The 27,928-nt window shown below is 38.6% G+C and overlaps 1 protein-coding gene across 1 annotated transcript in view; it reads left to right on the plus strand.

The window, feature by feature from the left end:
* The window catches only part of EYS (eyes shut homolog), a 1,404,981-nt gene that overhangs the window by 1,279,118 nt on the left and 97,935 nt on the right, over nucleotides 1–27,928 (plus strand). The window contains exons 27-29 of the mRNA XM_070074646.1: nucleotides 2,664–2,830; nucleotides 3,653–3,797; nucleotides 12,399–12,573. Coding sequence (XP_069930747.1) covers nucleotides 2,664–2,830; nucleotides 3,653–3,797; nucleotides 12,399–12,573 — 487 coding nt within the window. The remainder of the gene's footprint in view (nucleotides 1–2,663; nucleotides 2,831–3,652; nucleotides 3,798–12,398; nucleotides 12,574–27,928) is intronic.

Below are 27,928 nucleotides of genomic sequence, written 5' to 3' on the forward strand. Positions count from 1 at the left end.
ATTTGTTTCCAAATTACAAATTTCTTTCCTTTATTTCTGTTCTCTTTTCCACTACCTTAATTTATGGAGAGTTTAATATTTCCCTTTCTGAATCAGTTGAATGACCTTCTATTGTGGCAGCTTATCTATCTCTATATTCTATCCTCAACTTTGTTATGAGATTCTTTCAAATTCCAGATCTAATGTAGTTCTCTCATTTAAAATCTTTTCATGGTCCCTGGGAGTCTCAGGTAAAATATTGAAGTCATTCTTATAGCATAGCATGGCCTTACAGACAGGGCCTTTCTGTTGTCTCTGTTTCCTTACCTCCCCTTGACACCAAACACCAGGTGGGCACTGGTCTTAGCAGGTCCTTAATCACATCATTTTCTTCTCTGCCTTTTCTGGATTTTTGCAGTGTTATCCCTTCTGTTTCAATGGTGTTCTTCAGTGCATCCCTTTCCTCACCTATCTAGCAAACTCTGGCTTCTCATTTATAGATTAGCTCAGAAACCAGCTCAAATATGACCATTTGAATTTCCTAACCCTCATCCCCACTCCATGTTAATGACTGCTGCCCTCCTCCTACCACTCCCGTTCTGCTCCCCATGGCACTTAACCTTCTTTGTTCCTTCTAATCAGGCTGTGAGGACCTTGAGGATAATGTCGTTTCTGGAATAAAATACATTCTTTCAGTGAAGAAGGAGGAGTAGCAACAAGACAGAAAAAAAAGGATACGGTGCTTCTCACCATCTTCCAGTTCAGCCAGCAGAATACCAGCTCCATTCCAACAGCCTGGACACTCTGAAAGATGATTCAGCTCCCCATTAGAATTTATCAATTTGTTCCCATTCGTAGCCCACAGAAAAATCTCACACACTTCTCCTTCCACAGCCCCCTCTCTCAATTTCTTCTATATCCAAATAGCTGCCTGAAAGAGTATCCCAAATCTCTAGTGGTGGCTTTCCACCATTTTTCCCTTCTTTTGCCTATCATCCTGAATCCATGTATCTCTTGGGAGTTCTATCCAGTCTAAATATCAACCCACTAAGCTGCTGCAGCCTCGTGGGTGAGAGAGAGAGAGAGTAAAAGAAGGAGAGACAGTTGCTGTAAGTTACCAATATATCTGTCAATGGTATGTCACATACCACGCTTGCTCTCAACAGTGACTGCATGTTAGACTGTCTTAGAGAAGACACTTTCAAAAAGGACCCAGCTTAGGGCCCATGGCAATCTCTTTAGAAGAGCAAAAGCACAGTTCAATCACCTCATAGTAAGTTCTGTCCTTAGCTTTCCAGGGCCTTAAGACTCTGGTTGCCCTATACTCTGGAAATTTCCATCCCTGCAGATCTTTCTCTCCTTCACCTTGATCAGACTAACAATGGATGCCAAGTGAATAGACAAAGTATTGAGGCTGGTGCTGTGACATAGTGGGTAAGGCCACCGCCTTCAGTGCCGGCATCACATATGGGTGCTGGTTTGAGTCCTGGCTACTCTACTTCCAATCCAGCACTCTGCTGTGGACTGGGAAAGCAGTGGAAGATGGCACAAGTCTTTGGGCCCTGCACCCATGTGGGAAACCTAAAAGAATCTCCTGGCTCCTGGCTTTCGATCGGTGCGGCTTTGGTCTTTGCAGCCAACTGGGGAGTGAACCAGCAGGTGGAAGACCTCTTTCTGCCTCTCCTTCTCTCTCTGGGTAACTCTGACTTTCAAATAAATAAATAAATCTTTTAAAAAATAGACAAGGTATCACCCTTACAAGTGTAGTAGGTGGAAACTGTGTGTGCCCTTATTGTAACAAATTTTATCCATGTCCAGGGACTGATTTCTCCTTTTCCTCTATGCTTAAACATTTTACTTATATGGAATTCCCTATACTCTGCTTCCAAACAGAAGTCTTTGCCTGTGACTCTCAGTGTTAAGGTCCTCTGTTATCCCACTCACAAACACATCTTCAGAAAGTGGATGATATATTTCAGTCCTTGCCCCTATGGACAGACCTCTTGTTTTACTTCTGCTGACAATTTCAGAACATCCTAATCCTACCAAACCCCTAGTGATTTATGCTGTGTCTCTCCAACCCCCTTCCTTACTGCCATGGGTCTATGTGAGTTGTTCCCCCATAACTCACTGTGCCATATAGATGGCCTTGAACTAACAGAAGGATAAAGAGAAGAGGGGACACAAACCAGCCTACCTCTCACTGACTGTGGGGCATAATCAAGAGTTTTGGCAACAGAATAATGACAACATACTCTGAGCAACCATAAAAATAAACTGTTCTTTATACTCTCCTCAAATCATACAGAGAACTTAAAGCTGATGCTAGGGTTAGCTCAGTCTTCTGATCTCATTAATGAGCAGAGCAGTTCCAGTCCACTGTAAAGTGCACGATAAATTTCATTCAGAGAAAAGTAGATTTTAATCCCATTCAACATTTAAATGCATTCATCATTCCCTGGGTTGACCAAAAGCCTATGGCTTCTTAGTGCTCAGACAGTCTTGGGAGCCAGAAAGGGTGATGGGGGCAGGTAATAATAACAACCAGTGGAACACAGACCCGAGTGCCGACCACAGGCTGAAATGTGTGACGTGATTTGCCACACTGGTCTACACTTCAGAATCAGACAGTAAGCAATGAGTTTCTTCTCAATGAGTATTTCTTATGTGTCTTCTCATTCCAGGGCTGAACGGCGATGACTTCCTGTCAGTGGGTCTGCTGGATGGCTGTGTGGTATACAGCTATAATCTGGGATCTGGCATAGCAAGTATCAGGAGTGAGCCTCTTGACCTGAGCCTCAAAATCCACACCGTCTATCTAGGCAGGTTCTTCAGAAAGGGCTGGCTAAAGGTAAGCAGTCATCTTTTCATCTTTTCTACAAACCTGCTGAGTCCTAAGTGTTGTCAAATCTGTGCTAAGGAACAGAGGCAAATATTCAATGATACCTATGTACATGAAGTTCACAGATCAGTGTACTAAATGAGGGTCAAGAAAGATGATTATAGTTAAGTGATGTGAGGAAAATACAAGGGATTATTAATATAGATAAAGGTAAGAGAAGGGAGTTGGGAAACCTTGCCCAGGAAAAGTGATACTTGTGTATCAAATAGGAGTTGAGAAAAAGAACAGTAGCCAGGGTGGGCTTAAGGGATGCAAATAGTTTAGTGTGGTTTTTAGGCAGCAGGAGATGTGATTAAAGGCAGACAAGTTTTACATTATCAAAAGATATAGATGCCATGCTAAGACGTATAGATTTTTAGAGCAGTGTAGAGATACTCAAGAAGGAGGGTTAAGTAGTATGGTTGAGTTCTATTCTTTGATAAATGACCCTGCTGGATAAATTGAGAAAAAATGGGGGAGGAGGCAATGCAAGACAGAGTGGTGCCAGCAGGATGCCAGCTCTTAATCTTCGAAGAACTGTGATTTTGATTGAAGTGCAAAACCATGACTGTTATATTAATATATCTATGCTAACAGACACCAGCAGAGAAGCAGAGTTGAGTGGTGTTATTTTTTTTTATTTCTTCAAAATTCATGTCTTTGTAAATTTTTCATGCCAAGTTAATGGGAAATGACAAAAGAATATCTTAACAGTTCACTCTGGGGAATTAATTCACCCAAGAGAATTAATTCCTTTTTAAATAGGTTTAAATTTTCTTTTTCCTTTTAAAGGTAGATGACCACCAAAATAAGTCCATTATCTCCCCAGGAAGACTCATTGGACTCAATGTCTTCAGTCAGTTTTATGTAGGTGGCTACAGTGAATACCTTCCAGACCTCTTACCAGATGGAGCCTCTTTTAAAAATGGTTTTCAAGGTAAAGCACAGACAGTTTTTATACTGTATATACTTATTTCAAACATAGAGAACAGAAGAAGCTCATAAAGAATATACTGTAGTTCCCAAGCCAGCTATATGGATTGCTTTCTAATAAGACCAGATCAAAGTTTAGTTTTAATCAAAAGCATTCATTTGTTATTTATTGATCATGTCTGGTGTGTTTATTAGGTTTTAGGATGCTTCAGAAAAACAAAACAAATATTCCTGTATTCATAAACTCACATTCTAGTCAGAGGGCAGACAGATAAGGCAAAAACACTGGTTATTATCAATTATGTAGTTGTATAATGTGATAAATACTATGAGAAAGAGTAGAGCATGACATAAACGGGCCAAGAATATGAGCTATTTTTATGCAAGTATGGAGTGCTTTTGAATTTAGGGTGAGCAAAATGGATCTAACGGGGTCATGCCAAAAATTGAAAGTCCATCTAGCTTTGTAACATACTTGCTACAAAAGACTAGACACATTTCTGTCAACCCATCCATATCACCAAGGTGTGATCCACAAACCAAAATGATTAAAGGGAAACGTTACTCTTGGGTGAACAGTGTTACTGCCATGTTCTGTCTCTCTGTGTTCTAAAGAAACATAAGCTCAGGCCTTCCCTATATTGCAGACTCATAGCAGAGGGATAAAGTAAGGATGTGCTTTGAGTGGTTGTAAGAATTATTTGGTGAAAATAAGCTTTTTTGGTGGATCCTTGTCACGAAGTGTTTGTGCAAAGGTCTGCTCATGCGAAGTCCTCAGCCACACTCCCAGGTCCAGCTTACTCTCCATCAGAAGTCAGGGAGCAGAGACCAGGATGATATGCACCTCCCTTCGAAACAGGAACTGCCATCAAGCACCATCTCAGAAACTTGCATTCTCTGACAGCTTGGTAGCATCCCTTTCCTCACCCCCACTGACTTTTGCCTAAACACAAATGTTTAAGAGTGTGGGTTCTGGGGCCAGCGCTGTGGAGTAGTGGGTAAAGCTGCAGCCTGCAGTGCCGGCATCCCATATGGGCGCTGGTTTGAGTCCCAGGTGCTCCACTTCCGATCCAGCTCTCTACTATGGCCTGAGAAAGCTGTAGAAGATGGCCCAAGTCCTTGGGCTCCAGCACCCACATGGGAGACCTAGAAGAAACTCCTGGTTCCTGGCTTCAGATCGGCGCTGCTCCAGCTATCACAGCCAATCAGGGAGTGAACCAGCAGATGGAAGACCTCTCTCTCTTTCCACCTTTCCTTCTCTCTCTGTGTAACTCTGACTTTCAAATAAATAAATAAATATTTTAAAAAAAAGAGTGTGGGTTCTGCAACCCAACTGCTGGGGTATATGTTCCAGCTCAGATATCTTCAAGCTTCATGATCCTGACTAGTCACTAAACCTCCCCGTACCTCACCTGTAAAATGAGATAATAACAGTAGCACTTCTCTAGCTGTGTAATCCTGAGAGTGAGTCAATAGAGAGAGCACAAAACTAGTGTCTGATTTAGAGTAAGCCCTTGTGTTAGGAATGATAACACTCTGGTGGTGGAGGTGGCACAGCTCCAGTCAGGCACTTGTGTCTTGCTCTCTGCTGTGCAGAAAGTGGGTAAGAGCCCAGGCTGTGCAATGAGGCTGTCTTCAGATGCAGACCCTGCCACCCAGCAACTACATGACTTTGAGCCTGTTAACCTCACTGAGCCTTCATTTTCTCCTCTGTATCACAAAAATACCTGTCCCAAAGTGTTCGTATGGGGGCTGGTGCCGTGGCTCACTTGGTTGATCCTCCACATGCAGCGCTGGCATCCATATGGGTGCCGGTTCTAGTCCCGGTTGCTCCTCTTCCAGTCCAGCTCTCTGCTGTGGCCTGGGAGGGCAGTGGAGGATGGCCCAAGTGCTTGGGCCCTACGCCCGCATGGGAGAGCAGGACTGGCGCAGCGCCGGCCATAGTGGCCATTTGGGGGGTGAACCAACGGAGAGAAGACCTTTCTCTCTGTCTTTCTCTCTCACTGCCTATAACTCTACCTAGCAAATTAAAAAAAAAAAAGTGTTCATATGTTAATCAATTAAGGAAAAATAATTATGTTAAGAGCTTAATCTAGAAACCAGCAACAATAAACACTCAATAAATATTAACCATAATTAATACTCCACCCTATCAGGATTTGATGTTTTTAAATTTATTGGAGATTGGGGATGGTGCTGTGGCACAGCAGGTTAAAGTCACCACCTGTAACATCAGCATCCCATAAGGGCACTGCTTCAAGTCCCAGCTACTCCACTTCCAATTCATCTCCCTGCTAATGCACCTAGGAAACAAACAGAAGATTGTCCAAGTGCTTGGGCCCCTCCCACCCCACATGGGTGACCCAGATGAATCTCCTGGCTCCTGGCTTTGGCCTGGCCCAGCCCTGGCTGCTGAGGTCATTTGGGCAGTGAACCAACCGATGGGAGATCTCTCTCTCTCTCTCTCTCTCTAACTCTGCCTTTCAAATAAATCTTTTAAAATTAATTAATTTAATCTAAGTATTACATTGATTTATTAGAGTCCAGTGCCCCCTGGTTTCCTTTTCTTCTATTTTCTCCATTCTATTAGAAACTCTTATTTTACCAATGAGAACAAAGAAAGGCTTTCAGCAAGACCTATCATGTCCTGATGCATGGCCATAAGCATGAACTTAGCATATGCATAGCTAACTTGACAAAAGCACTACTCCTGGAAGCTTGTCAACTTCCATGATTCTTAGGATGGAATTCTTGGTTGAATCATTTTTGGTTGTGGCCATTGAATTCAAAGTCTTATAGAAGATCCAGAACCTTGGAAGCCCCTCATCACTAATCTCTTGAACCCCACCCGTCTCTTTTTAAGATTTATTTATTTATTTGAAAGTCAGAATTATAGAGAAAGAAATCTTCCATCTGCTGGTTCACCATCCCAAATGGCTAAACCAGGTAAAGGCAAGAGCCATGAGCTTCATCTGGGTTTCCCAAGTGGGTGTAGGGTCCCAAACATTTGAGCCATCTTCCACTGCTTTCCCAGGTGCATTAGCAGGGAGCTGGATTGGAAGCAAAGCAGCAGGGACTTGAACCAGCATCTATATGGGATTCTGGCACTGCAGACAGCATCTTAACCTGATGTGCCACAGAGCTGTCCCCTTGAGCCTTTTCTTGATGTCTGCCTTCTTTCTATTATAAATTTGCCTTTACCAGTTACTGAAAATCATGGACAATTTTTCCCAACATGTGATAATAACTAAATTGCAACTGTACCATTAACCCATGGTTTCCAAAAGCTGATCACTACTAGCTCTAAAAACATTGTAGGCTAACTTCTTAAAAAATATATATTTCTTGGGGTCAACATTGTGGTTTAAAGGTGTTACCTACAATCCCAATATCCTATGTGGGTACTGGTTTAAGTCCCAGCTGCTCCACTTCTGATCCAGCTCCCTGCTGATGTGCCTGGGAAAAGCAGTGAAGGATGACCCACATGTTTGAGACCCTGGGCTCATGTGGGAGACCCAGAAGTTCCTGTTTCCTGGCTTGGCCTGGCTTAGCCTGGACTGTTGCAGCCATTTGGGGAGTGAACCAGTGGATGAAAGATCTCTCCCTCTCTTTTTCTCTCTCTCTCTCTCCCTCCTTCCCTCTGTATTTCCTCTCTGTCCATAGCAGTGCCTTTCAAATAAATAAATATTTTTTAAAAATTAAAAAATACATATTTTTGGACCCTACTCAACAACTACTTAATTGCAATCTCTATGGAAAGAAAGTCTAAAAATGTGTATTTAACAAACTTCCACAGATTTGGAAGTTACTATATCAAACAGTAATGACTATGTAAATAGAATTTTTATGGAAGAATTTAATAACCAGGGTAAGGTTACCACATTTGTCATTAGAATGGCTATTAGATCACACAAAAGATTATCTGGGAACAGGTGTTGGCCTAGTGTTTAAGATTCCTGTGTGCCATATTAGAGTGCCTAGATTCAAGACTTGCCTCTGGCTCCTGACACTGGCTTCCTGCTAATGCAGATGTTGGGGCAGCAATTTTGTTTCAAGTAATTTGATTCCTACCACTTATATTGGAGATGTGGATTGAGTCCCAGGCTCCCACCTTCAGTCTTGGTCTGGCCCCAGCCCTTAGGCATTTAGAGAGGAAACAAGCAAACAAAAGATCTCTTTCTCCTTCTGTACCCTTTTTCCTCCCTTCCTTCCTCTCAAGAACAGTTAAACATTTTAAAAATGCTTATCTGATTTAGGCTTTCGCATGTCTATAAACGCTCCTGATGAATAACTCTAATCTCGAAGTTCGTATTTTGTTATACAGACATTTACTGCTAATGAGCCATCTGTTTTTGTTCTGGAAGTGGCTTATGATGAACTGTTATTTTTCCTGTAACCATTAATGTTCATAAAGATTTGGGGGTAAACCAGATTAAATAATTTACATATGAGAGCAAACAAGGTCTTGCCTGTCCTACTAAGTGCAGTTCTCTCCTCTGCTCTCCAAAGTTGCACCTGTTCAAAGCTGCAGTTCTCAGGTTTGGGTTCAAGGACAGAGGTCTTAGACTGAGTGGTTGGGGAAAGGAAGGAAAGTGATACAGATATGGAGAAAAGGAAACCAGGCGGGATGAGGGTAGAGTAAAAAATTAAGACCACAAGTGAAAATAAGCCGAGACCTTTTGCTAGATGTTCTGCTGCCCACAGAAAACCTCTCAGTACACAATAATTGCTCTACAGACAAGTGTAGAAAGAAAGTGACTGGAATCATCCTCACTACAAATGCCTTTTCTCAATATATTCCTTACTTCTTTTACTGTTGCTACAAGTCTCCAGGCTTTGTTGGAATCCTTCTTACAATAGTTCTCAAATTGCAGTCCCTGGATGAGCAACAGGGAGTTTGTAAGAAATGCAGATTCTTACAGATTCACTACCTTGGAGAATGGGTTCCAGTAATATGTGTTTTAATGAGCTGTTTCAGGTGATTCTGATGCAGCTAGAGTTTAAGAACCACCACCATACTGTCACCCTGGACTCCTCACTCTTTTTCTTCTTCCAATACCTGACCCATCAGGACACTGTTGCCAACTGTTGCATCTTGTTGCTTTCCCTCTCAAAGCTCAACAAAGCACCTCATCTCTAGAATAATAACTGAATTCTTTACCTAACATTCCAAAGCCATACTTTTCCATATTTACCTTGCCTCCACAAATTCTTTGTTCCATCAAAAATATCGGTATTGCTTAGCACCTTCCAGAGAAGCAGAACAAATAGGATGTGTTTGTTTATATATAGAGAATGAGATTTATCATAAAGAATTGGCTCATGCAATTATGAAAGCAGTCAGCAGGCAGTAAGTAGCCTAAACTGGAAGTCCTGAGAACAAGGAAAGTCATGATGTACTTTACAGTCTGAGATCCATCAACCTCAAGACCCAGAAAGAGCCTCTTTCTTATCCAGATACAAAGATCTGGAAATACCACTGTCCCGGCTCAAGCAGTCAGAAAGGAGGAGTTCTGTCTTACTCAGTCCTTTCATTCTATTCAGGTCTTCAATTGACCAAATGAGTCACCCATATTAGGGAGGGCAACCTGCTCTACCGTTCTACAAATTCAGATGTTAATCTCATCCAGAAATACCCCTACAGACACGTTCAGATTAAACTTTGGCCAAATGTCTGTTCACACCATGGCCCAATAATGCTGGCACATGAAATGAACTCAAAATATCTAATTATCTAATCTGTGCGCCTTATTTTCTCTGCATATGGGCTTTCCTGCAGCATTCTTTACTCTTCAAATTCCACCTCTTCAATAAGAGCCCCTCTAGGGCCTAGGAGCTCCAGACCCTTTCCCACTTAGCATTTTACTATCGTTCATATTTATGTATCTACAAAAATGTATGAGAGATCTTCAGAAAGCTCATAAGAAATGTGTATTATGTAAAAAAAACTGAGCATGGATTTCAAGTTTATCTGCATCAGAAATTTGGCAGAAAAAACCTGGGAAATCCAGAGAGCCACCCAATTGCTGGGCACCCTGTTGGCCAGACCCATGATTCTCCTTGTAGTTTAATGCAATGAACACATCTTTTAATCCCATTATTCCATGAACTTTTTGAAGTCCTCTCAATTCTCTTAACTTCCTAAGAGTTTTTTTTATTACACTATTGTAATGAAATGCGAGACAAGCTTTCCACTCAAACACAGCTTCCATGCTGAGTTCCTGGACGTCCAGCCCAACTCTGGCATTGGAGAGGCCTGCAGCTCTGGGAGGACAGAAGGCCCATGTCCTCTGCATGGGTATCAGCCTAGGAGGCCAGGACACATCCAGAACTGTGATGACAACCTCACCAGAAGATGAGAACTCCCTAAGAATTTAGTAAGCTTCTGAGGAACACAAGTTAGTTTTGACTTTTACAGATCTCCATAGCACCTGGACGGATGCCTTCCCATTATATATACTTGTGACAGAGGCTGCTTCTATTAGAATATATCCTAGACTCCTTTGTAGTCATGCATGTGATAAAGTAAGTTATAATAATGCCTTTTGGAGGGGCTAGCGTTATGGCATGCATGTGACTGAGTTCTGGCCAGTGAGATATCAGCAGGTGTGATGTTTGCTATTTCCATGTCTTCCCTATGAAAATCCTCTGGATAATCATCTATTCTCTTTGCCAAGCCACCCCAATTCAGCCCTGGCTGCTTTCCACTTTACGTGAACAAATAAACTTCTAGTGTTAATGGCAATAATTTTAAAACCTCACTATCCAACAAGAAAAGCTTTCACTCTCGTCCTGCTTGCTAATACAACACAAGACTCTTGGCTCCAAAAGGTTCTTTTTTAATTAATTAATTAATTATTAATTTCAAAGTCAGAGTTACACAGAGAAAGGAAAAGAGAGAGAGAGAGAGAGGGAGAGGGGAGAGAGGGAGAGAGGGAGAGAGGGAGAGAGAAATGGAAAGAGAGAAAAGGAGAGGTATCTTCCATCCACTGGTTCACTCCCCTGCTGGCTGCAAAGGCCAGGGCTAGGCCAGGCCAAAGCCAGGAGCCAGGATTTTCTTGCAAGTTTCCACATGGGTGCCAGGACCCAGGCACTTGGGCCATCCTCCACTGCTCTCTCAGGAGCATTAGTAGAGAGCTGGATTGGAAGGGAGCAGCCAGGTCTTGAATCAGTGTCCATATGGGATACTGGTGTCCCAAGAGGCAGCTGTACACACTATGCCACAAAGTTAGCCCCTCCACAAGGCATTATTATAACTTACTTTATCACATGCAGGATATATGTACTGATTTCCTGCTTTTTGGCACTATGTTAAGTAAATTATACACACACAGAAGCCAAAAATGTTACATTTCTTCTCTATAATAATGATATTATGGATGATTTTAAATTTTTTCTCTGCACTTTTATGCGTTTTTCAATATATAAAAATATATTTTATTTCTATATGCTGGCAAGAAACAACATGAAAATAAAATTGGTCACATTCACAGCATGAAAGCCAATAAAATAGTTCATGATAAAGTTAGCAAAAAATTTAAGGCTTGTACACTGAAAACTGTGAGATATTGCTAAGAGTAACAAGGGAAGATCTAAATAAAAGGAGAGACATCACAGGCTCATGGCTCAATATTGTTAAGATGTCAATGCTTCTCCATTTATCTTAGATACAATATAAATACTAAAATAACTCCCAACAGACATTTTTGTAGAAATGACTGAGCTGATTCTAGAATTACATGGACATTCAAAGGACCTAGACTAGCCAAAGCAATTTTGAAAAAGAACAAAATTGAAGTGTTTAATCTCCTGTTTCCAAAACTTACTATAAACCTGCAGTAAATAAGACAGTGCAATTCGTGTGCAATGATAGGCACATAGATGAAAGAACAGGAACTGGGAGTCAAGAGATCCTTGTGCTAATGGATAACTGGTTTTCAACGAACATTCAAGACGATACCATGGAAGAAAAGGCAGTCTCTTCTGCAAGTGGTGCTATGTGCTATTTGTTCAGAATGGGATTCCAGTGATGGCTACATAATTCTTTAAATTTACTAAAATTTATTTGTAAATTAAGCTGGGTAAATTTTGATATGTAAATTAAACCTCAGTGAAATTGTTAAAATAAGCACTCCTTAAAAATTGAAAATGAGGGAAGTTATGGGGGGGAAGCCATTATAATCCATAAGCTATACTTTGGAAATTTATGTTCATTAAATAAAAGTTAAAAAAAAAATGGGTGAAAAGGTAGCATGGTGGTGACACCTTTGCATATTTTGTGTAAAGTCTCTTCCAGCGAACTAAAAATTAACATGTTTTTCATCTTTGAGTAATTGCACAGCAATAAATTAAATATAAAAAAGAAAAAAATTGAAAATGAAATAAAGCAAACATCTAAATTTGTACCCTTTAGTGTCATCAGCACAATTATTTCCAAGTGATTTCAAAACTCAGTGATATTACACATTTCTTTTTTTTGTATTTTTTTCTTAAAATTTGTTTTTTCATTTTGATAAACTATTATTTTTAAATGGAAAACAGTTGTCTTCTAGCTTCCTTTTTTCTTCTGTTTGTTAGTATGATGTGTTTTTTGCCTTTTTTCAAGGTTGTATTTTTACTCTTCAAGTTCGCACTGAGAAGGATAGCCATTTCAGAGGACTGGGAAATCCTGAGGGCCGTCCAATTGCTGGGCGCACTGTTGGCCAGTGTGATGCATCTCCTTGTAGTTTAATGAAATGTGGCAATGGTGGGACATGCATAGAAGATGGAGCTGTTGTATAGTAAGTATTGTATTATTGAGGAAAAACTTAGCAGGTTATTTGGTTTCTCACCAGTACTTTACTGTAACTGGCACTTCACTTATACAAACCAGGAACACAGACTGACATTCATGATTATACTACTTTTCTATACACCTGCTAGATGACTGGAGGACAGATGAAGGCAACTAGATAACATTTGTGTTAGCTCCTCAATTGAAAAAAAAAAAAAAAGAATCACCTTTTTTTTAACATGGGAAAAAGAGTATATTGTCATTTACATAGTATGATTCACTGAAGCAATACTTATAACAATATACCAAATGATATAATATACACACAAATTTTATACTCTATATAAGCACCACAAATAAGAGAGACTGTGTGGTATTTGCCTTTTTAGGTCTGGTTTATTTCACTTAGCGTAATTATCTCTAGTTGCATTCATTTTTGTTGCAAAAAATGAAGATTTCATTCTTTTTTATGCTGAATAATATTTTATTGTGAATATGTATGCCATGCTTTCTTTATCTAGTCATCAGTTGATGAACAAATAGGTTGAGTCCATATCTTTGCTATTATGAATTGATTTGCTAGAAACATGGGAGTGCAGGTATCTGTGTCATATGTTGAGTTTATTTCCGTCAGCTCTCTGCTATGGCCCAGGAGTGCAGTGGAGGATGGCCCAAGTCCTTGGGCCCTGCACCCCATGGGAGACCAGGAGAAGCACCTGGCTCCTGGCTTCGGATCAGCACGGTGCGCCGACCGCGGCGGCCTTTGGAGGGTGAACCAACGGCAAAAAGGAAGACCTTTCTCTCTGTCTCTCTCTCCCTGTCCACTCTGCCTGTCAAAAAAAAAAAAAAAAAAAATCCCAGGAATGAGATAGCTGGGTCATATGGTAGATCTATTTTTAAGTTTTCTGAAGAATATCCATACTTTTTTCCACTATGGTTGTACCAATTTGCATTTCCTACCAATAGCAATGCATCCTAGTGAGCATTTGTTATTTTTTGATTTTTATATATTAACCATTCTAACTGGGATGAGATGTTAGCTCATTGTGGTTTTTTATTTGCATTTCCCTGATGGCTAGTGATTCTGAGAATTTTTTCATGTGCATGTTAGTCATTTGTATTGTATTCCTTGAAAAATTTCTGTTCATATCCTTTGCCCATTTCTTAACTGGATCACTTGTTCTGTTGTTGAGTTTCTAGAGCTCCTTATGTAGTCTAATATTAATTGTTAATGAAATGCATAGTTTGCAAATATTTTCTCCCATTCTGTTGGTTGCCTATTCACTTTAAGTTTTTTTTCTGTGCAGAAACTTATTAGCTTTATATAATCTCATTTGTCTATTTCTACTTTTATTGACTGTTTATAGGGTCTTATCCAAGAAATCTTTGCCTAGGTCAATGTCTTACAGTGATTCCACTATGTTTTCCTTTACTGATGTGATGGGTTTGATGGGTTCAGGTCCATCAATCCACTGAGGACACAGATTTCTTAACTACTAAGCTAAATGTATGATTTCCAGACTGTTTTAAGTGAATACTTAAAGAAGGTGAAAGCCCCCCAAATCGCCCCACCAAAGTTCATGGCAAATGCTATAGGAGCAGTGTTAGAAAGTAAGGGTTACATAAGGCTTTAGAGACTGTAGCAATTACTAGTGCAGCTGAAAAGCTCTTTAGCCAGTCAGATAAGTGAATATTCCTAAAGTAAGAACTAATCACTGAATATAATCATAACCTTCTCTACCAGCTTACCAGTTAGCTATGCCATAGTTCCAGAGTCCCAGAAACATGAGGAATTGCCATAAGCCTTGGTTCTGCCAAGGCCCTGGAGTTCATCAGTGCCCTGAAAAGATCTGTTTAGCTGCATTTCATTAGAGAACTTCATCTTCCATGGGCCCCTTTTATGTCGAATCAGAAAATAGCTTCTGGGGTTTCTTACAAGAAGTCTTTGACTAGGCCAATATCTTGCAGATCTATTCTATGTTTTCCATTAGTAATTTGATATGGTTTTAGTTCTTAAGTTTAGATCTTTGATTATGATGAGTTTTTTTTGTGTATATATATATATAATAATATATATATATATATATATGGTAAGGATCTTATTTCAAATTTTTGCATATAGAAATTCAATTTTTTCAAAACCATTTTGAAGAGACTATCCTTTCTCCATAGAATGATTTTAATTTATTTTTCAAAGAATTGTTGTTTGTAGATACATGGATTAATTTATGGGGTTTCTATTCTGTTCCATTGGTCTATATGTCTATTTTTATGTGAGTACCAGGCTGTTTGGATTGTAATAGCCCACTATTATGTCTTTTTAAAAATATTTATGTATTTATTTTGAAGTCAGATTTATGAGAGGCACAGAGAGAGAGACAGAGATCTTCCATCCACTAGTTCGTTCCCCAAATGGCTGCAACAGCTAGGGCGGGGCTCAGCCAAAAGCAGAAGTCTGGAGCTTCTTCCAGGTCTTCCACGTGGGTGCAGGGGCCCAAGCACTTGGGCCATCTTCCACCGCTTTCCCAGTTGCATTAGCAGGTAGCTGGATTGCAAGTTGAGCAGCCAGGAATTGAGCCAGTGATCATATAGGACGCTGGTGTCACAGGCTGTTGCTTTACCAACTATACCACAGTGCCAGCTCCACTGTAGTATGTCTTGAAATCTGGTATTGTGAGGTCTGCAGTTTTGTGTTTATTGTTTAAGATTGCTTTGGCGTTTTTGAGTATTCCATGTTTCCATATAAATTTTAAGATTTTTTTTCTAGATCTGTGAAAAAGTTTTGGTATTTCAATTAAAATCACATTGAGTCTGTAATTGCTTTGGATAGTATGGACATTTTGGTGATATTAATTCTTCCATTCCCTGAAAATGGGAGTTGTTTTTTTTTTTTCATTTTTTGTGTGTTCTATCTTTTCATTGTTTTGTAATTTTCATTGTAGAGATCTTTCACATCCTTAGTTAAATTTATCCCAAGGTATTTATATTTTTTAGGTATTGTGAATGGGATTAACCTTTTAAGTTCTTTCTTAGCCAGAGCATTCTTGGTATATAAGAATGCTGTTGATTTTTGTTTGATTTTATACCCTGCCACTTAGCTCAATTCTCTTGCAAGTTCTAATAGTCTCTTAGTGGAGTCTTTAGGTTTTCCTATATAAATGATCATGTCATCTGTGACAGGAATAATTTGACTTTCCTCATTCCAATTTGTATCTCTTTGATTGATTTCTCTTGCCTAGTGGCTCTGGTTAAAACTTCCAGACATATATTGAATAATAGTGATAAGAGTAGGCATCACTATTGAATAATAATGACAATAATAGTGATAATCACTATTGAATAATAGTGTAAGAGTAGGCATCCTTATCTGGTTCCAGTGGAAATAGTTCCAACTTTTTCTCATTCAATATGATGCTGCTGGCTGTGGGTTTGTCGTGTTTTGCCTTGATTGTGTTGAGATATATTTCTTCTACACCCAATTTGCTTAAGGTTTTGTCATGAAAGAATGTTGCATTTTTGGAGGCAGCATTTCAGTGCAGTGGGTTAAGTTACCACCTGCAATACCAGCATCCTATATGGTCACCGATTTGTGTCCCAGCTGACCACTTCCAATCCAGCTCCCTGCTAATGTGCCTGGGGAAGCAGCAGAAGATGGCCCAGGTGCTTGGGCCCCTTAACCATTTGAGAGACCCAAATGAAGCTCCTGGCTCCTAGCTTCATCCTGGTTCAGCCCTGCAGTTGGAGCCATCCAGGGAGTGAACAAGCAGATAGAACATGTAGATCTCCCTCCCCCTTCCCTTCCTACTGCTCTCCCTCTCCCCCTTCCTCTCTCTATAATAATACTTTCAAATAAAATAAATCTTTAGAATGTTGTATTTTATCAAATTATTTCTTAGATCTATTGAGGTCATTATATTGTTTTTATTCTTAATTTTGTTAAAGTGATGTATCATGTTTATTGATTTATGTATGTTGAATCATCCCTGTATTTCTGATATAAATTTCAACTTGGTCCAGGAGGATGATCTTTTGATATTTTGTCAAATTAGATTAGCTAGTATTTTGTTGAGGATTTCTGTATCTATGTTCATCAGGGATATTGGTCTACAGTTGTCTTTTTTTTGGGGGTGTATCTTTTTTGGTTTGGGCATTAAGGTGATGCTGGACTCACAAAAAAAATTTTTGGAGGATTTCCTCCCTTTCAATTGTTTTGAGTAGTTTAAGAATTTGGGGATAAGTTACTTTTTAAAAATTTAGTAGGATTCAGTAGTAAAGCTATCTGGTCCCAGGCTGTACTTTGTTGGGAGTGTCTTTATTATTGATTCAATCTCCATCTTGGTTTTTGGTTTACTTAGGTTATCTATGTCTTCATGTCTCAATTTTGGTAAATTGCATGTATCCAGAAATCTATCAATTTCTTCTAAATTTTCCAATGTGTTAGAATACAGAAGTTTGTGATAATTCCTGTTGAATCTTTTTATTTCTGAGGTATCAGTTGTAACAACTCGTTTTCAAAAAAAACTAATTCAAAATTTAAAAGTTTTTAAAAAGTCACCCAGATTTTTTGTACTATGTGATTATTTTTAAAAACTTAATGTTTCAGTCAATCAGTATTTACTACGAAAATAAAAGTTGGCAATAAAACCTAATTTCAATCAAGAAAAAAACAACACATTTTCATCTTTGATTTTATAACTTTGGTCTTCTTTTTTTTTTTTGGTTAGCTAAGTCAATAGTTTATCTTTTATCTACAGCTTATTTTTTCAATAAAACAGCTCTTCTTTTCACCTATGTGTAGTTTTTTAACTTTCAATTTTATTTATTCCCAAATTTTTATTATTTCTTTCCAACTATGAATTTTGGACTTCGCTTTTTCTTCTTTTTCTGCATTTCATAAGTACAACTTTAGAAATATAGTGATTCTTAACACCATACCCACCCTCCCAACCACATTCCCACTCATCACTCCACCTCTCCCATTCCTAGTCCCATTTGCCATTTTGGATTAACTTTATTTATTTTTTAATAAAGATTTATTTATTTATTTATTTGAAAGACAGAGTTACAAAGAGAGAGAAGGGGAGGCAGAGGGAGAGAGAGGTCTTCCATTCACTGATTCACTCTCCAATTGGCCACAATGGCTAGAGCTGCGCCGATATGAAGCCAGGAGCCAGGAGCTTCTTCCAGGTCTCCCATGTGGGTGCAGGGGCCCAAGGACGTGGGACATCTTCTACTGCTTTCCCAAGCCACAGCAGAGAGCTGGATTGGAAGTGGAGCAGCCGGGACTTGAACTGGCATCCATATGGGATGTCGGCACTGCAGGCAGCAGTTTTACCTGCTATGCCACAGCGCCACAGCGCCGGCCACTGGATTAACTTTATACATAGAAGACCAACTCCGTACTAAGTAAAGAGTTCAAAAAATGTACATAAAAAAAAAAAAAAACTTCCTCAACAGTTGAGACAAGGGCTATTCAAAGTCATTGCATCTTGGAGTTAATTTCACTTCTTTTTTTTTTTTTTTTTTAGAAACTTAGTTAACATTAAAGAAGCACCCAAGAATCTTTTGTGAGCACTTAGACATAATTATAACACAACTCTTTGAGGACAGAGGTCCTGCATGGGAACTTAGAACAGTGATTCCTGTTGTTAATCTAACAATTAACACTCATGTATGATGTCAGTGATCACCCTAGGCTTTTGATATAAGCTGCTGAGGCTGTGGAAGCCTTTTGAATCCACAAAATCCATTAATATTTAGACAAGGCCATAAGCAAACTCAGAGAAAAATACCTCCTTCTTTAATGACCACTTCTTTCCACTGGGGTCTCACAAAAGTACTTAATGTAGGACATTTTTTGCCACAGTTTCTTGATTTTCTATGCCTGAAATGCTCTTGTGGGCTTTTCAGCCAGACCAGAATTCCTTAAGAACTGATTCTGAGGTCAGAATGCTACTTAAAGTAGTTTTAATTCTATGAATCTGCTGTGTGGACTGCTTCCCATGTTGGAGGATTAACTCCTTTTTAATTCTATTACTTTTACCAGAATCTTAACCCTATCCATATGATTATTTTAACATTTAAGATATTTAAGGAGATTTGAGGTCCCATGGCAAGTTTTTAAACTGTACCCTGAAGTAAGTCCATAGGAATGTATGTATAACTATACAACTTTACATTTATAAACTTCATACACTTTGTAATTACAACTTCAGGAACATGGTGATTCTTCCCACCGTGCCACTCTCCCACCCACTTCCTCCTCCCTCTCTTAATCTCACTCAGTTTTTACTAAGATCTATTTTCAATTGACTTTATACACATATGTTTAACTCTATGTTAAGTAAAGAGTTCAACAAATAGTATGGAAAAAAAAAACTGTTCCTCAACAGTCAAGACAAGGGCTGTTTGAGTCATTGCTTCTCAAAGTGTCAATTTCACATCTACAGTTTGCCTTTTAGGTGCTCTATTAGTTATCACAGGTCAGGGAGAACATACGATATTTGTCCCTTTGGGACTGGCTTATTTCTCTAAGTACAATGTTTTCCAGATGAATCCATTTTATTACAAATGCTTGGATTTCATTTTTTTTACCACTGTATATTCTGTGGTGTATATGTCCCAAAATTTCTTTATTTAGTCTTCAGTTGGCTGCATAAGGTGTAATGTAAGAATCTTCTTTCATCTATCTTGTTGCAAATGACAGGCTATTAAGATGATTTCATGTCTTAGCTATTATGGAATGAGCTGTAATAAACATGGGGGTGCAGATAACTTTTTCATATGTTGGTTTCATTTCCCTTGAGATAATTCTCAGGAATGGGATGTCTGGGTCATATGGTAAGTTTATATTCAGATTTCTGAGGTATCTCCATACTGTCTTCCATAGAGGCTTTACCAGTTTACATTTGCACCAATAGTGGATTAGGGTACCTTTTTCCCCACGTGCTTGCCAGCATTTGTTGTTTGTTGATTTCTTTATGAAAGCCATATTAACAGGTGAGGTGAAACCACACTGCGGTTTTTATTTGCATTTCCCTAATGGCTAGTGATCCTGAGCATTTTTTCATGTGCCTATTAGCCATTTGCATTTCCTCTTTTGAAAAATGTCTGTTTAAGTCCTTTGCCCATTTCTTCAGAGTTGTTCACTTTGTTGTTGTTGGGTTTCTTGACCTCTTTATTTATCCTGGTTATTAATCCTTTATCAGTTGTATAGTTTGCAAATATTTTCTCCCATTCTTTCAGTTGCCTCTTCATGTTCCTGAGTATTTCTTTTGCAATACAGAAGCGTCTCAATTTGATGTAAACCCATATATGAACTTTGGGTTTTATTGCGCCTCTGGGGTCTTTTCCAAGAACTGTTTGCCAGTGTCAATGTTTTGCAGGATTTCCCCAATGTTCTCTAATAATTTGATGGTACCAGGTTTTAGGTCTTTAATGAATTTTGAGTGGATTTTTGTGTAAGGTGTAAGATAGAGATCTTGCTTCATACTTCTGCATGTGGAAATCCAGTTTACCCAGCACCATTTTTGAAGAGATTGTCCTTGCCCCAGGAGTTGATTTTAGCTTCTTGGTCAAATATAAGATGGTTGTAGATGCTTGGATTGATTTCTGGCATTTCTATTCTGTTCCATTGGTCTATCCATCTGTTTTTATACCAGTACCATGTTGTTTTGATTATAACCCTCCAGCTTTGTTTTAGTTATATAAGAATGCTTTAGCTATTTGAGGTCTCCTGTGCCTACATATGAATTTTGGCATCCTTTTTCTATATCTGTCTTTATATTTTGATCCCATTTAATCTGTAAATTGCTTTTGGAAGAATGGACATTTTGATGATATTGATTATTACAATCCATGAACATAGAAGATTTTTTGACTTTTTATGTTCTATTTCTTTCTTTCATGTTTTGTAATTCTCATTATAGAGATCTTCGACATCCTTTCTTAAATTTATTACAAGGTATTCTATTTTTTCTAGCTATTGTGAATGGGTTGATTTTAGGAGCTTTCTCATCCTTGGCAATGTTTGCTTTTTCAAAGGCTATTAATAGCTTTTGTGTGTGTGTTATTTTATATCCTGCTGCATTTCCAAACTCTTCAATAAATTCCAATAGTCTCTTTGTGGAGTCTTTTGTATCCCCTATGTATAGGGTCATGTCTTCTGCAAAGAGGGATACTTTGACTTCCTTCTTCCCAGTTTTAATCCCTTGGATTTCTTTTTCTTGTCTATTAGTTCTGGCTAGAACTTCCAGGACTATATTGAAAAGCAGTGGTGAAAGTGGGCACCCTTTTCTGGTTCCAAATCTCAGTGGGATTGCTTCCAACTTTTCTCCGTTCAACAGGATGCTAATTGTGGATTTGTCACAAATTGCCTTGATTGTATTGAATAATGTTCCTTCTATTCACAATTTACTTAAAGTTTTCATCATGGAGGGGTGTTGTAATTTGTGAAATACTTCCTCTGTGTCTATTGAGATAATTATATGGTTTTTGTTCTTCAGTTTGTTAATGTGATATATCATATTGATTGACTTGCAAATTTTGAGCCATCCCTGCGTACCAGAGATAAATCTACTTGGCTTGGGTGATGATCTATCTGATGTATTGTTGGATTTGATTGTCTAGAATTTTGTTGAGGATATTTGCATCTATGCTCATCAGGGAAATTGGCCTGTAGTTCTTTCTCTGTTGCATCTTTTGCAGATTTAGGAATTAAGGTGATGCTGGCTTCACAGAAAAAAATTGGAAGGATTCTCTCCCTTTCAATTGTTTTGAATAACTTTTGAAGAAGTTGAGTTAAATGTCTGGTAGAATTCAGCAGTGAAGCTGTTCAGTGCTGGGCTTTTCTTTGCTGGGAGGGTCTTTTTTACTGATTAAATTTATGTCTTGGTTATGTGTCTATTTAAGTTTTCTATGTCTTCATTGCTCAATTTAGGTAGGTTGTATGTGTCCAAATATCTATTTAGGTTTCCCAGCTTGTTGGCATACAGCTCTTTGTAATAATTTCTGATGATTATTTCTGTGGTTTCTGTTGTTCCATTTCCTTTTTCATCTAATTTTATTTTTTGGATTTTCTCTCTCCTTTTTTGGTTAGTTGGGCCAATGGCATGTCAATTTTGTTTGTTTTTGAAAAACCAACTCTTCATTTTGCTGATCTTTTTAATTTTGTTTTGGTTTCAGTGTTGTTTATTTCTTTTCTAATTTTAATTATTTCTTTTCTCCTACTAGTTTTCAGTTTGGTTTTCTGTTGTTTTTCTAGATCCTTGAGATGCATTGATAGCTCATTTATTTATATCAATTTCTTGATGTAGGCACCAATTACTATAAACTTTCCTCTTAACACTGTTTTTTCTGTATCCCATAAGTTTTGATATGTTGTATTGTTGTCTTCATTTGTTCCAGAAATTTTTTTTATTTCTCCAGTGACCCACTGTTCACTCAGGAGCATGTTGTTCTCCCCACCAGACTGAGGAGTCTCCACTCAGGTGGTTGCTGGGCATAGACACAAGCTGGCACAGCTGTAACATATGTCCAAAATGGTGCCCACTCTCTATCAGCTTTTTACAGGATGCCATTGCTGGGTGATAAGGGAGAGAGAAATGTGCCCTCCATTTTTTTCTCCTCTAATTTGGTAGGTACACTATCCCTCACAGAGCTCCAAGCCAGATTGCCTCCCTGCTCTTCTTGTAGCTTTATTCCCAGTGGCTTGGGCTATTGTCTGGTCACACCTCACTCTTCAAAGCTGGTGTGGAGGCTCTTGGCTGCTGGGGTCCTGAGTTGTGGTATCCAAACCCTCCACTTAGGTCTACTGTGTGCCTCTAATTTGCATGGAGTTTCTTCTGTTGTTTTCTTCCTAACTCTTCCCTGAGACTGTACTCTCTCCACTTTTTAAAAACTATCTTCTCCTAGATTAGAGCAGTAAATTCCCTCCCTACTCTGCCATCTTAATCCAGTCAGTTTCTGTTCTGTTGCATTGGTGTATATATTTATTTTTGTGCCAGTAGCAGGATGTTTTGATTTTTAGCGCCTTGTAGTATGTCTTCAGACCTGGTATTGTGATGCCTCCAGCTTTGTTTTTGTTTTATCAGATTTCTTTAGCTAATTTAGATTTGATATTTATATATGAATTTTAGTATATTTTTATAGCCAGCACATATTGAATGGGGAAATGTTGTGAACTTTTCCATGAAGATCCAGAACCAGACAAGGTTGCCCTCTTTCACCATGCTTTCAATATAGTTCTTCAAGTTTTAGCCAGAGCCATTAAGCTAAAAAAAATCAAAAGGATAAATTGGAAAGAGGAAGTCAAACTATCCCTGTTTGTAGATGAATGTGATCTTATATAGGAAAACCAAAGATTCCACTAAGAGACTATTGGAACTCATAAGAGAGTTTGGTAAAGTTGCAGGATATAAAATAAGCACACAAAAATCAGTAGCCTATGTAGACACAGAAAATGACATAGCTGAGAAAGAACTGGTAAAATCTGTCCCATTCACAATAGCTATTAAAATTTTTTAAATGCCTTGGAATAAATTTAGCCAAGTAATTGAAAGATATATGCAATGAAAATTATAATACATTAAAGAAAGAATTATAAAAAGATCCAAAAACTGGAAAAATCTTCCATGTTTGTGGATTGGAAGAATTAACATCATCAAAATGTCCATATTACCTAAAGCAATTAACAGATTCAGTGCGAGCCCAATCAAAATACCAATGGCATTCTTTTATCAGATCTAGGAAAAAATGATGCTAAAATTCATATGAAAATTCAAGACTTCAAATAGTTCAATGATTGCAATTTTGTTTTTACCAGTTAAAAAGTAGCAATAAAAGAAAGTTGATGAAGAAAAAAAATGAATAAAAATGTAAAAAGATACTACACAAGAAGGTGGTGGCTCTTTCTACATGTTGATAGTTGGAGGCATGTTTTCATAACCAATACCTTGTTGTTGCAGGAAGCCCTAGATATAATGATAGTGTAAACATTTTTTAATTGTATGCATTAGAATGTCAAGAATTTGGATAACTTTTATGAATGCTGTCTTCTATGTTTATATGCATGCTTTTTAAACTTTATTTAATAAACATAAATTTCCATGGTACAACTTTTAGATTACATGGCTCCCACCAACAAACTTCCCTCCCATCTCATACTCCCTCTCCCATTCCATTCACATCAAGATTCATTTTCAATTCTCTATATATCGAAGATCAATTTAGCATATATTAAGTAAAGATTTCAACAGTTTGCACCCACACAGAAACACAAAGTGTAAAATAATCTTTGAGTACTAGTTACAGCATTAAGTCACAATATACAGCACATTAAGGACAGAGATCCTACATGAGGAGTAAGTGCACAGCGACTCCTGTTGTTGACTTAACAAATTGATACTCTTGTTTATGGCATAAGTAATCACCCTACGCTCTTGTCATGAGTTGCCAAGGCCATGAGAGTTTGCCAACTCTGATCTTATTTAGACAGGGCCATAGTCAAAGTGGAAGTTCTCTCCTCACTTCAGAGAAAGGTACCTCCTTCTTTGATGACCCGTGATCTTGAACATTTGTTCATGTGTCTGTTGGCCATTTGGATTTCCTCTTTTGAAAAATGTCTATTGAGGTCCTTGGCCCATCTCTGAAGTGGGTTGCTTGTTTTGTTGTTGTGGAGTTTCTTGATCTCTTTGTAGATTCTGGTTATTAATCCTTTATCAGTTGCGTAGTTTGCAAATATTTTTTCCCATTCTGTCGGTTGCCTCTTCACTTTCCTGACTGTTCCTTTGCAGTACAGAAACTTCTCAATTTGATGCAATCCCAATAGTTAATTTTGGCTTTTACTACCTGTGCTTCCAGGATCTTTTCCAAGAAGTCTTTGCCGGTATCTATATCTTGCAGGGTTTCTCCAATTTTCTCTAATAATTTGATGGTGTTGGGCCGTAGATTTAGAGCTTTAATCCATCTTGAGTGGATTTTTGTGTAAGGTGAAAGGTAGGGGTCTTGCTTCATGCTTCTGCATGTGGAAATCCAGTTTTCCCAGCACCATTTATTGAATAGACTGTCCTTGCTCCAGGAATTGGTTTTGGAGCCTTCATCAAATATAAGTTGGCTGTAGATGTTTGGGTTGATTTCTGGTGTTTCAATTCTGTTCCATTGGTCTATCCATCTGTTTCTGTACCAGTACCATGCTGTTTTGATTACAACTGCCCTGTAGTATGTCCTGAAATCTGGTATTGTGATACCTCCGGCTTTGTTTTGGTTGTACAAGATTGCTTTATCTATTCGAGGTCTCCTGTGTCTCCATATGAATTTCAGCATCATTTTTTACAGATTTGAGAAGAATGTCTTGGGTATTTTGATTGGTATCACATTGAATCTATAAATTGCTTAAGGGAGAATGGACATTTTGATGATATTGATTCTTCCAATCCATGAGCATGAAAGATTTTTCCGTTTTTTGGTATCCTCTTCTATTTCTTTCTTTAAGGTTTTGAATTTTCATCGTAGAGATCTTTAACATCCTTGGTTAAGTTTTAGCCAAGGTATTTGATTGTTTTGTGGGTATTGTGAATGGGATTGATCTTAGAAGTTCTTTCTCACCCAAGGCATTGTATGTGTATACAAAGGCTGTTGATTTTTGTGCATTGATTTTATACCCTGCTATTTTGCCAAAATCTTATATGAGTTCCAATAGTCTCTTAGTAGAGTTCTTTGGATCCCTAAATAAAGAATCATATCATCTGCAAAGAGGGATAGTTTGAGTTTTTCCTTCCCAACTTGTATCACTTTAATTCTTTTTCTTGCCTAATGGTTCTGGCTATAACTTCCAGAACTATATTGAATAGCAGTGGTGAGAGTGGGCATCCCTGTCTGGTACCAGATCTCAGTAGAAATGCTTCCAACTTTTCCCCATTCAATAGGATCTGGCCATGGTTTTTCATAAATTGTTTTGATTGTATTGATGAATGTTCTTTCTATATGCAATTTGCTTAGGATTTCATCATGAAAGGGTGTTGTATTTTATCAAATGCTTTCTCTGCATCTATTGAGATAATCATATGGTTTTTCTTCTGCAGTCTGTTAATGTGGTGTATGCCATTGATAGTTTTGCACACATTGAACCATTCCTGCATACCAGGGATAAATCCCACTTGGTCTGGGTGGATGATCTTTCTGATGTGTTGTTGCATTCTGTTGGCCAGAATTTTATTGAGGATTTTTGTGTCTTGGTCTGTAATTCTCTTTCAATGCTTCATCTTCCAGCTTAGGAATTAAGATGATGGTGGCTTCATAGAAAGAATTTGGGAGGATTCCCTCTTTTTTGATTGTTCTGAATAGTTTGTGAATAATTGGAGTAAGTTCTTCTTTAAATGTCTGGTAGAATTCAGCAGTGAATCCATCTGGTCCTGGGCTTTTCTTTGTTGGGAGGGCCTTCATTACTGATTCAATTTCTGTCTCAGTTATGGGTCTGTTTAGGTTTTCTATGTCTTCCTGGTTCAGTTTAGGTAGGTTGCATGTGTCCAGGAATCTATCCATTTCTGATAGATTTTCCTATTTGCTGGCATACAGGTCCTTGCAGTAATTTCTGATGATTCTTTTTATTTCTGTGGTGTCTGTTGTTACGTTTCCTTTTTCATTTCTGATTTTATTGATTTGGGTCTTTTCTCTTCTTTTTCTAGTTAGTTGGGCCAATGGGGTGTCAATTATGTTTATTTTTTCAAAAAACCAGCTCCTCACATAACTGATTTTTTGTAATTTTTTTGGATTCAATCCTGTTGATTTCTTCTCTGATTTTAATTATTTCTCTTCTCCTACTAGATTTGGGTCTGGTTTGCTTCAGTTTTTCTATATCCACGAGATGTGTTGAAAGCTGCAGTTTTTCTAGATCCTTGAGCTGCATTTGGTGCCTTTCTAATTTCTTGATGTAGGCACCTATTGCTATAAACTTTCCTCTTAACACTGCTTTTGCTGTTTCCCATAAGTTTTGATATGTTGTGTTGTTAACCTCATTTACTTCCAGTAAGTTTTTGATTTCTCTTTTGAGTTCTTCTATGACCTAGTGTTCATTCAATAGCATGTTGTTCAATCTCCATATGCTTGTATACGCTCTAGGGATTCCTGAGTTTCTAATTTCCAGCTTCATTCCACTGTGGTCTGAGAAGATGCATGGTATGATTCTAATTCTTGTGAATTTGCTGAGACTTGCTTTATGGCCTAGTATGTGGTCAATCCTAGAGTAGGTTCTATGTATTGCTGAGAAGAATGTAAATTTTTAAGTGTAGGATGAAAAGTTCTGTAGATATCTGTGGGGAGCAATCCAGACTGGACTGAGTTACTGCAATTAAGACTTATTCTATGCATCTGCTCTCCCACAATATGGCGCTGGGAGAGAAGTAAACAGCTTCCGCACAGCTGCCTCCAGTTCAACCAATAAACTGTAGGACTTGCTCCTGATTGGAGGAGAGCAGCGTACTCGGCGTGTGGGCAGCCGAGTTAGGATTGGCGGAGGAGGACTATAAAGGAGGAGAGAGACGGCATGCACCAGGAACATCTAAGGGGAACATCTAGCTGAAGGAACACCCGTGCAGCCCCCGAGAAAGCCGGCCGGCGGTGTGTCGCTCCCCTGCGGAAGTGGGGAATGTGGCCAGGGGGAACTGCCCTTCCACGGAGGTGGAAGGGATAGTAGCCAACCCGGGAAGAACCAGCAGCAAACCCGGGGAGGGCCGAGCAGACGAAAGAACAGCGCAGGGTCCTGTGTCGTTCCTCCACGAAGAGGGGGAGCGACAGATATCTGTTAGATCCATTTGGGCTATAGTGTCAGTTAAATCTGCTGTTTCCTTGTTGATCTGTCTGGTTGATCTGTCTATTTCTGAATCTGGAGTATTGAAGTCCCCTAAATTATTATATTGGAGTCTAAGTCTCCCTTTAAGTCCCTTAACATATCTTTTAAATAAACCGGTGCCCTGTAATTAGGTGCATATACATTTATAGTAGTTACATCTTCCTGTTGAATTGATCCCTTAATCATTATATAGTGTCCCTCTTTGTCTCTCTTAGCAGTTTTTGTGTTAAGCTTTATTTTGTCTGATATTAAGATGGCTATGCCAGCTCTTTTTTGGTTTCTGTTGGCATGGAATATCTTTTTCCAGCCTTTCACTTTCAGTCTGCATGCATCTTTGTTGGAAAGATGTGTTTCTTGTAAGCAGCAAATAGATGGGTTTTATTCCTTAATCCATTCAGTCAGTCTTTTAACTGGATAATTGAGGCCATTAACGTTCAATGTGACTATTGATAAGTAGTAACTTTGCCCTGCCATTTTCCCAAAGATAATTCTAATATATGCTTTGAACTTCCTTTGA

Source organism: Oryctolagus cuniculus, chromosome 5 (genome assembly GCF_964237555.1).
Source record: "Oryctolagus cuniculus chromosome 5, mOryCun1.1, whole genome shotgun sequence".
NCBI classification, from domain to species: Eukaryota; Metazoa; Chordata; class Mammalia; order Lagomorpha; family Leporidae; genus Oryctolagus; species Oryctolagus cuniculus.